This window comes from Furipterus horrens, unplaced genomic scaffold (assembly GCF_987537825.1).
Source record: "Furipterus horrens unplaced genomic scaffold, mFurHor1.1.pri manual_scaffold_12, whole genome shotgun sequence".
Taxonomy (NCBI): domain Eukaryota; kingdom Metazoa; phylum Chordata; class Mammalia; order Chiroptera; family Furipteridae; genus Furipterus; species Furipterus horrens.
The window spans coordinates 535,822-546,734 of record NW_028327182.1 but is presented as its reverse complement, the minus strand read 5'-3'; the positions used below and the strand labels follow the sequence as shown (position 1 = coordinate 546,734).

At 59.3% G+C, this 10,913-nt stretch overlaps 1 protein-coding gene across 1 annotated transcript; it reads right to left on the bottom strand.

Moving 5' to 3' along the window:
* On the bottom strand, window positions 1–10,913 carry HDHD5 (haloacid dehalogenase like hydrolase domain containing 5). Its single transcript, XM_090258478.1, has 8 exons — window positions 10,763–10,913; window positions 8,107–8,310; window positions 7,033–7,145; window positions 5,170–5,263; window positions 4,016–4,049; window positions 2,812–2,986; window positions 942–1,130; window positions 1–811 (listed from the first exon to the last, which is right to left on the bottom strand). The coding sequence occupies exons 1-8, from the start codon at window positions 10,886–10,888 to the stop codon at window positions 478–480; spliced, it is 1,269 nt and encodes a 422-aa protein (XP_090114604.1). The 5' UTR covers window positions 10,889–10,913; the 3' UTR covers window positions 1–477.

Below are 10,913 nucleotides of genomic sequence, written 5' to 3'. Positions count from 1 at the left end.
CGGGGTGCAACGAATATTTATTATGATTATTTTAATTAAAAAAATAAGCTCAATCGTCTCTGGGCAAAAAGCTGAAGTCCAGTGAGAAGCAGCGTCTGAGTGCCAGTCACACGCCCCCTGGCACGCAGCGGCTCCCTGCAGGCGGAGGACGGCCCTGCAGAGGTCCCCGCGTTAGTACACACTGCCTCCCTTTCCCAGAAGGCCCCCCTGCACTGAGGAGGGAACTGAGGCACAGCGGTGCAGGGGCCCGGCTGAGGCCAGGCAGGACCTGGACACAGGAAATCCTGGTAGTGCTCCCTGAAATGCTCCCCAGCACCACCCCTGGGGCTGCTGCCGCAGGAGAAAGATCTGGTCTTGCTTGGAGTGACCGGCGGGTCCCTCTGTGGGGCGGCAGGGGGAGCAGGCCGGACGGGACGCCCAGGGCCCAGGCCAGCGCGGGCACCGGGACCCACGACAGCCCCGGGCGTCCCGACCCCCCTAGGCAGCCCAGCCCTCCTCACGGAGGACCAGCCGCACCGCCTCGTCCATATCGCTCACGACATGGGACGCCTCTAGGAGCCCGGGGCTGGCGCTGAAGTCCCGGTGCCCGTGGAAGGGGGGATCCTCTCCCGGCTGTGCCGGCTCTGCAGGCCCCCGCGCCCCGGGGGTGTACACGCCGGTGCACACCAGGATGGAGGCGCAGCTCTGCGTGGCCGAGGGCCGCGGCTGCCACACGCCGCCCGCCTCCAGCTGCTCCGCCCTGTCCCCCGTCGCCGTCTGCAGGTACTGGTGGAACAGGTTGGCACCGTAGACATCGGACATAGGGTTATCCCTGGCCGGGCAGCCAAACGAAAAGAGAGGAGGAGGAGGAGACCGTAAGGCGCAGAGAGCAGGGGACAGTTGTGGGGGACGGACGCAGGCAGAGAGGGGGGCAGGGGGAGGGGGCAGGGGCAGGAGCTCACCCGACGGCGTACAGCCTCCGGATGGGGGCGGCCCAGCCCCGCCGCGCCGCCTGCTGCCGGATCAGCTCCTCCGCGTACTGGTAGGTGAGGGTGCTGGGCTTGCCCGTCAGGCCCTGGTACCGCAGCTCTTTGCCCGTCAGCTTGCGGTAGATGCTTTCCAGGCACAGCAGGAAGGTGCCGTGGCCAAACCTGCCGGAGGGGACAGCTCAGCGGCGCCTCCGGTCACCTGCCAGCGGCACCTTGGGCTCCGGGGCCCCCGTGGGAACGGGTCGTAATGAAGTTACTTCTCGTAAGAATTACACGTGTGAGCGACATGTACGACCTGCCGTGACCCAACAGCATTTATTGAGCACCGTTCTAGCACTGCATGTACGCGTCACATTTACTTCTCAGGAGAACCCGAGACCTTTGTTCTCGTTTTACAAGTGAGGAAACTGAGGCACCCCGAGATGAAGCGACTTGCCCAGGGGGTGGCGCTGGGACTACATCCAGGCCTCTGGACTCCAGGAAGTTTAAATTCTGCTTTAGATCTCAGGCAGGCTGCTGGTTGCCAGGCTCCCCTCCTTCCTCGACGCCCTTTCCAGCTGCGCAGAGGGCCCCCAGGTGTGAGAACCAGAGTCCCTTCCTCCCCTGCAGCTGGGGGTGCAGCCACGTGACTGCACTGCAGCCGGAGAGGCGATGGAGATAGACGTGCTGGGCTAAGCTTCTAGAAAGTGTCCTTAAAACCGGGGACGCGATGCGCTTCTCTGCCCTCCCCTAGTCCTTCCTGCCGCCTGGGACGCGATGCGGTGGCTGACACGGGGCAGCCGTCCTGGGTTCTGCAGTGAAGCGCTGGGGACCGCACAGCGGGACGCCAGCGGGGCCTCTGTCCCTGCCGGGCAGGCTTCCCCACAAGACCTGGGCTGCCTGCCCCAGACTTACTTTCCATCAGAAAGGAAACTCTGTCTTGTTTAGGATGCTTTCGGGTTTTCAGCCCTTGCCAGGAGACCAAATCTGAACTGATACCGGACAGCGTGGTCAAGTTATATTTGCGTCGCTTATTTATGTAATGAATTCTATTTTCCGTGTTTACACACGTGAATGAAAGATTAATCTCAAATCTGGTTTGTGAGTTGAAATGAGCCCCCTCCTATTCAGGGCACAGACTACACACCCTCCACCCGGTGTCACCGCGCCCTGACTGTACGAAGAACCCTTCAGAGAAGACGCCCAACCTCGGGCTACAGAAGGACACCTGGGAAGCCGTGAGAGCGAACACGGCACCCGTCTCTGGTGGGCCACGGAGTGGTGTGGCTGGGGGCGGCCCTGCACCCTGCAGCTCTGGTGACGGTCACTCACGAGCGCACTGGGAGTCAGTGGCTGCGTCAGGGGAGAAAACTCCAGACTTCGGCCTCGCAGCTAAGAGCAGCCAAAGGCACACGGCCGCCGGCAGCTGCCCTTCTGGTACAGCCCCTCCAGGGCCAGAGACAGGGCTGCCTGCGCTGAGCTCAGCCACAGGGGACAGGCGAGCGCCACCCAGCGGCCCCCTGCCCTGGGCCCGGGCCCTGGGTCCCAGTTCTCTGGTCTGTACCAACCTCAGAACAAGCCTCGCTCTCCCCTGCCCCTGCGTCCGAAGGACACAAGGAGACGGAGCGGGGCAGCAGTGCCGCAGGCAGGCGGAGCAGGGGAGAAGCTGCACACCTGCCCCTCAGAGGCGTCTGCTACCATCTCAACACGTCTTCAGTGCTCAGTGAGCTGCAGCTTGTGTGACGTGCCCCTCGAGACCCCTCCCAGAAGGCCCAGGTGTGGCAGCACCTGCAGGGCCCCCAGGCCTGAGCCCAGAGCGAGGGGCTGGCGGGAGGCCCCGGCCGCAGCGGAGCAGCGTCCTCACCTGGGCATCTTGGCTTCCGCCATCCAGAGGAGGTCCATGTTGCTGGCCAGGACAGGGAGGTGGGGGTAGGGGGCCGTTGCCAGACCCGTGCCAGGGTTTCCGTGGCTGAGTAGCACGTCCATGATCAGCTGCAGGCTCGTCTCCCAGCGCACCGGCTCCCCAAGGAGAAGCACCCCTTGAAAGAGCAAAGGCATGGTGTGAGGATGCAGGGCACCCAGCCTGCCCTCTGTGGCGGCGGGAGGAAGCCCGCAGAAGACCAGCTGGGCCACCCAGCCTGGCCGGGGCCCCTCACCTCTTCCCCCAGGGAGCAGAGCCTGGGGGCGCCTCCCTAGGGCCCCTGCTGTCACGGGGCTCCCCACGCCCCACAGGAGCAGTCAGGAGCTGACAGCAGCCGCCAGCCAGGCTGCTCCTGCTGACAGCGCTCCCCACACCACACCCACAGGTGCTGCGCCGAGGGCCCGCCATCCTCAGCAGCTGGGGGGTGGGGGGACAGGCGATGGGGCCCAAGCCCCGAGGCCGACCGTGCCAGGTCGCCCCAGCTGTGGGCGTGTTATGTACCCCTCTCAGCCTCGGCCCCCTCACACACAGCAACGCGACCACGGGTACGAGAGTCAACGTGAGACGCTAAGTGACGCACGCGACCCGCGCTGGACACAACACGGGGAGGTGTTCTAGGCGCTGAGGGTGTGCTTCCTGGTCCGGGCAACCGACAGCCTTGCTGAGGCCTGGGAGGGCCGGGCCCGTGCTCGGGACAGTGCGGCTGGACCCAGAACGGCCCCCGTCCATGAACACCTACGTGTCCCGCGGGTGTTCAGGCAGGTGAACAACCTGTTCATGTTCAGCTGAGCCTGGACCCTAACTCCACGCCACATGTAAACACAAAGTATGTTTTGGTAGTTTTAACAGACACTGATTTTTCCAAAAAATGTTAACTATCACAGAAGGCAAAAGAAAACTGTACTTCTTTTTTCTAAATTTTACCAAGGATTAGTCCCTGTTTGCAAAATCACTTCACCAATGACAATTCCACCCCTGTTTTTGAGTCACCAGTAAAACACGCCTCCCTCATACCTATAACATACGATCACTCTGCATTTGTAGCTGCAACACCCATGGTGATGGCCCCTGGTGACAAGAGCCTGGAGGGCCTGAAGGGGGAGACGCACCAGACCCAGCCCGCACACGGAGAGACCCTGTTCATTACCTTCGATGGCGGGGACGTCGTTCCTCGGAAGGGGCTGCCAAGAGACAAAGAACAGGCCCGTCAATGCCCGGCTGCTCCCCCCACTGGACACTCACACTGGTTTCGGGTAGGAGGGGGGAGACGCAGCGCAGACGGGATGAAAGGCTGCCCTGTGGCCATGCGGGCACACGAGGGAAGAGTGACCCTGCTGGACACAGGTCAGCGCGGGGGCAGGCTGCTCACTGTCCCTCCCCAGCAGGACAGGAAGCAAGACTCGGGCAGGCGAGGAGGAGGGCGAGCCTGTGGAGAAAGGGGGGCCCGTGGGGTGCGGGGCCCCTTCCCACTGCTGGAGGAGGGGGCAGGAGCCTTCCGGCCCCCCAGGCTGTTACAGCCTTCCTCTGCCACCAGCCAGCCGGGTGAGCAGCCGGAAGTCACTCCAGCTGAGCAGCCTTAGCTTCAGGTTGTTCTGAGATCCGTTCCCTCTGACACTCTGATCCGCACAGAGGTCACAGGGCTCCCAGGGCTCCCAGGGAAAGTTCTCAAGGCCACCAAGTGCGCTCCTGCACCGGGACGCTCTGGAGGAAGAAAGTCTGTCTGCTTACAGCACCTTTTCCACCGTCTGACACTGGCCTGACGTGAAACGCAGGCTGTGTGCCATACACACAGAGCTGACATAAGGACAGCCAAAGGCAGCCACAGCCTAGGGGGACCCAGGAGAGGCCTGTGACCACTCATCAGGAGAGAAAATCAGACCAGGACTGCAAACCAGAGCTGAGCCCAGAAGGAATGCAGCAGGCGCTCCATGCTGCACCAGCCGCTGCCCACCGGGGGCCGCATCAGGACAAGGCAGAGCAGCAGAGGGTCTACCAAAGGCCCGGACCCACCAGGCCATCCCAGGACAGCCAGCTGGGGAGACACAAGCTGCTCACAGAGGGGACGCAGGCTCCGCAAGGGCTCTCGGCTGACCACGAGCGGTACGGTGAGGAGCACCTTAGCAGAGTGAGCGGCTCCTCTGAGCCACTTGCACACCTGGGGACAGGCCCGTGGCCAGATGTGCCTCTCTGAGAAGGCAGCTCTCCAGGATGCAAACCAGCTGTGGCTCTAAGGGGCAGGTGCAAGGTCAGCAAGAGGCGCCTGCGAAGGACACACGAGACCCCGCATGCCCTTCTTGTTACCGTGGTCTTCGGCCGCCGCTGGAGATCCACCATGTCGAGCATAGGGAAGGCCGTCCGCAGCTCATCCACGGTCACCACGTTCTTGAAGCCCAGTCTGGAGCGAGGTCAGGGGAACAACGCTGGACAGTCTGGGGGGAAGGTACCTTTAAAGGGAGGGGAACTAACCCAATCCTGATGAAACCAGTCTACCCAGCCTCCAGATAGGAGCGACCCAGTGGCGCAGGCAGGACCCAGCAGGCCAACACCAAGCCTGAGCGCTGGCCCACAGGCCGGCAGCACACGGCCACACACTGCTGGTCACCGGGCAATACCAGGGCACCGGCGTACAGGAACCTCTGTCCTCAGGGAGCCCCCCGCCCGTCCTAAGCCCACCACTGCCAGCACCTGTGAAGTGCTGCCACCAAGTGCCACGCAGCTCAGCAGAGGAGCCTGCTCGGTGGCCTGGGTAGCTGGGCAAAGGCCTGGAGATGCTACACTTGAGCTCAAGCTTCAAGATGAAGTGGGTTCCGCCGGGAGGGGAGGCCATGGGAGGAGGGCAGCTGGCTCCAGCCTTAAATCCCCAGACCTGCCTCGCTTTCCTTCCCACTTACAGTCTCAACTGGGCAAGTTTCAGGTTACTCTCAAAATGAACTCTCCAAAAATGACACATCTCTCGGGTCACCCCGGCAGCATGGCACCTGCAGACTCCCCACGGCCCTCATGACACTCTCACTCACTTCCAGTTTCCACACCAGGGCGACCCTGCCCCAACCCAACCTGCTGCTTCAGACCTCTCCTATGGCACAGCCACACCCCTCCGTGCAGCCACAGGTAAGTCCTGCTCCCAGGATGCTCCTGTCCCCCTGACACCTGGGACTCCGGAACCTGCACTGCACGTGTAAATCTTCACTCCCATATCGTGTGAAACATCCCTTTACTGTGTGCAGCTCTATTATTCCTGACTCCAGTGGGAGCCCTTCGAATAACTCGCAGTCCCACTGCACTTCCCCTGGGCCCTGCCTGCAAGGGCAGGTGCACAGTACGTGCAGGTGCACAGGAAGCGCAGGTGCACAGTACGTGCAGGTGCACAGGAAGCGCAGGTGCACAGGAAGCGCCGGTGCCCTAAAAGCACAGGTCCACTAAAAGCACAGGTGCACAGGAAGCGCTGGTGCACTAAAAGTACAGGTGCACAGGAAGAGCAGGTGCACAGGAAGCGCAGGTGCACAGGAAGCGCTGGTGCACTAAAAGTGCAGGTGCACAGGAAGAGCAGGTGCACGGGAAGCGCAGGTGCACAGGAAGCGCCGGTGCCCTAAAAGCACAGGTCCACTAAAAGTACAGGTGCACAGGAAGAGCAGGTGCACAGGAAGCGCAGGTGCACAGGAAGCGCTGGTGCACTAAAAGTGCAGGTGCACAGGAAGAGCAGGTGCACGGGAAGCGCAGGTGCACAGGAAGCGCTGGACAGGGTCTGAAGGAGCAGCAAATAAACCAGCTGCGCGAGAACAGGGATTAGTCTTCTGTCTCTGAATGTGCACACAGCCCGAAGGATGAGTTCACTGCAGACACTCAATCAACGCTGCAGATAAATTGTGGAGCCCCTTGAAGAGAGCCCTAGAGCAGTGGTTCCAGACCTAATTATACTGAATCACCTAGTTTCCTTTTTAAAATACAGACTGATTTCTATCTCAGACCTAGTGACCCAAGACTCTGCTCCCAGGCAGTGCTGAGGCAGAGGGCCACACCTGAGGGCTGTCCTCCCTCCCCCAGGAGCCCACCACAGACCCCGGGAGGCCTGGCACATCTCCCATGGGCCCCCCCCAGCTAGGGGAGGAAAGGCCCGTCCTGCCCTTTCCTCTCCAGCCAGAGTAAGAAGCAGCAAAAGGATACGCCTGGGCATTTTCCACCAGGGGCCCCTGCCCAGACACCAGCATCCGCTTCCCATGGTGCTGGGAGAAGAGCTTCAGGGGGCTGTGAGAGAGGATAACTTGGTCTGGCTCCACCTGCAGGCAACCAGGAGACAGGAGAGAAGAGCGAGACACACAGCTGAGAGCAAGTCAAGGGACAGAAGTGGCAGTGTCTTCACCTAGGAAGGAAGAGAACTGCCCAGAAAAAGATGTGGGGAAAGCCCCCTCCCAGCTCCTGGAAACGATCCAGGCAGGTGTGGGAGCTCTGGCCCCGCCAAATGAGCACGTGGAATGTGCTGCCGGCCGCGGTTCTGACGCTCACCCATGCGGCCCTGCTCCGCGCCCTGCGGGAAGCAGGGGGTCACGCCCATGTTCTTGGTCACTGTCCCAGCACCTGCCTCTAACCTTGTCCTCAGTTCCATCTAAAGACTGAGCTTTCTAACGTTTATGCTATGACAAGGCAGTCTTTCCTCAAAGTGAAATGCTGTCTGGAGCCACAGAAGGGAACCATTCTGTGCCTTTGCTCCCTGCACTCAGCCTCATGCACGGCCACCCGCCACCAGCCCCTTTATTCATAGGCTTGGTGACAAAGCTACGTCCGCCCTCAGCACGGAAGCAGCATTGCATCACGCCAGGGCGTGCCTGCAGTCGCAAGTGGGCGAGGAGGGACTCCCATGTGTGCGTCTTATTTATGGGACTCCCGCTGGCATACGGAGGTTTAGAAAAATGCTCTCTAGGGGTGGACAAGTCAAAAGAGACGACCCTGATGCCCAGTACAGAAATGGGCACCAAGACTGTAGGCTGAACGGTGGGCAGATTTTTGCGCTCAGCATGCAAAGAAAGTGACCCTGTAGGTGAGGTCTTGACTCCCAAGGCTGGGCTGGAACGTCACATTATTTTTCCAGCAGTGTTGAAAGGTCTGTACTGTACTGAAACCCCCAGCCATGCCCTCGGGCTTATCCACCCTTTGCTCCAAGACCCCCCCGGGGAAACGCCCCATCAGAGTGGGAGTGGGAAGCAGGGTTGTGGGTTCCCGTGTCTCCGGCCACCTGCTTACCTCGAAGCCCAGCAGGGCTGACAGCTCCTGGGCTTTGCCGTGCTGTGAGATGTTCCCAGCGTTTGTGACGAAGACCACAGGCACCCGCAGCTGCCCCCGGGTATCCAGCAGCCTGCGGAAGGCTTCCAGAGCGGCGGGGATCACTCTGTGGCCCCGCACCAGCACTCCGTCGATATCCAGCAGGAACCCAAAAGCAGGCGGGCTCTGCAGAGGGAGAAGGGCCACCAGGGCCCGAGTCACAAGGCAGAGGGGAGGGAGGACGCGGCCCTCAGAGAGAGGGGCTCCGCGTCGTTCCTGGGGGGCGCAGGCCTGAAGCACAAAGCGGGATGTGGGACTTCTGATGGGGCCATCTGTCTACAACAAAGGAGTCCTTTTCACATGTATATATGTATATATTTTTAAAGATTTGATTTACTTATTTTCAGAGAGAGGGGAAGGAAGAAAGAGACGGAGAAAAACATAGATGTGAGAGAAAAGCTTTCATCAGTTACCTCTGACACCCGGGACCAAACCCATAACCCTGGTCTGTGCCCTGACTGGGGATCGAACCGGTGACCTTCCGCTTTGTGGGATGACACCCAACCAACTAAGCCACAGAAGCAGGACTCATCTGTGATTAAGCACCTAACTACTTTGTTAAAAATCATTTTTCCATAATTAAGAGACATTTTTAAATTGGAAAATAGACATTCAGCACGTAATCCCTGCACTTTAACACAACCGGTTAATATTTTCACCTCTCTTCATTGTCATATGCAGCTGCAGCTACACTTTCTATGTGCAGTTTTTCATCTTGTCCTTTTTGCTTGACATACAAACATTTTAACCTGTTACAATAGCCTTCATACCATGTTTTAAATTTTATTATAACCACACACAGTTTCAAAAAATTTTTTTAAAAACAAAATACTAGAGACAGCCCTGGCTGGTGGGGCTCAGTTGGTTGGAGCGTCCTCCCACAAACCAAAAGGTCACAGGTTTGATTCCCAGTCAGGGCACCTACCTGGGTTGCGGGCCAGGTGTTGGGGATGTGCAAGAGACAACCACACATTGATGTTTCTCTTTCTCTCCCTCTTTCTCCCTCCCTCCCCCCTCTCTGAAAATAAATAAAATCCTTTAAGACAACAGCAGCATTAAAACAGCCCATTTCACTGTCTCCTCCAATCACTTCCACATTTGAGATAAGTTACTACATGCCAGTCACTGTGGAAAGTACTCCCCGCTTATCACAAAAAAACATACACACATTCTCGCAGAAACACTGCAGGGTGATAAGTAAGATTCCCCCCTCCCTCTGCCCCCCGACTACATGTTAGGAAACTGAGCTTAGAGAGCTGAGTGTCTGCCTCAGGTCCAACAGCCAGTAAACGGTGCAGGCAGGAGGCAACTCGAATTCTCTGATGCATTTCCTTCCTCCCTTCCCCTTTCCCACGTGATCAGAAAAGTCACTCCGAGATACCTCAGGGCCCACAAAGTCGCTGGCATCAACACAATGATTATAAAGATGGCCACTATTCTTTATACTCATGCCCTCGTGGTTTCCAGTCCTCTTATCAATCATTCTTAGTTTCCGGCTTGGGCACTTTTAGCTCAAGTGCCCTGCCAGTGCATGTCTTAGCATCTCAGCTGCTGCATCGGCAAGATGGTGACGTCGATGAGGAAGCTATTCAGAGCCACAATCCAGGCACCCGGCCACCTGACCCCCGGGCACGTGCAGCTGGGTGCTCTTGGGCAAGTTGCTTAGCCTCACTGTGAGCTAGGACTCACTCGTGGAGTTGTTATGGAAATTATATGGGTTAATGATGGACTTGTGAAGTACTTAGAATAGGGCCTTGCACAAAGTACTGTGTGTTTTTTAGATAAACAGCTGCCGTAAAATACAACCGTATAAATGCATGGCATTCTCACTGTTGCACAAAGAAATTGTGGATTTAGCAGCAACATGGCTCAGGGGGCACACGATGGAAGACAGGACTGCCTAGCTGAGTCCTGGCACGTGGTGCGTGGCCTTTACAGAGTTGTGAAAAACGTGACTCCAAACTTCAGCTTCTTCACTGACATCCGGCTCATACCTGCCTCCCAGGTTCATAGAGTTAGCGATCAATCACCGCAGGACCCTGCGTGGGTCTCCCTCCCTCTCCCCACCCCCCGACCTAACAGCTGCTCATTCCAAGGAGACCCACAGTCAAGTCAAAAGCCGCCCTCGTCCCCCTCTACCCCCCAACAAACCCCACATTCGTCTCCGGCTTTCCCTTGCAGGTGCAGCTGCTGAGAGCAGCCTATCACGAGCCGCGAGATCTCTTTCCAAGCTTTTGGAAATCATAACCCAAAAGTGCTCATCATGGATCGCAGAAGAAACCGGAAGGCGGATAGCGCCGGGGACTTTAGGGACCAAGATCGGCGAGAGGCCACCAGACGCTCCTGGGGCGCGTGTTGGGTGCTGTGTTCCTGCTCCAGCCCGGGTCACTTTCCTCCCGGCCTAACACGCACCCAAGGGCCCGCGTCGGGGAGGCAGGGCGCACGGGGGACCCTCGTGCTTAAGGCCAGAACCAAGCGCACCCGCAGCCAGTTGCCCAATCACGGCCATTTCCCTGGAGGCCGGGCGCTCCGGCCGCACCGCAAGCCCCGCGGACCGCCTTCCCTGCGCGGCCCTCACCTGCGCGGGGCCCACAGCGTACCCCCTTCCGGGGAATGGGCCCCGGAACCTCGCGGCCGCGTGCGCCACCCGCCGCCAAAGCCCGGGCGCCGCACGGACCGCCGAGAAGACGCCCAGAACAGCCATCTGGCCGCCGCCTGCGAGCACTGCG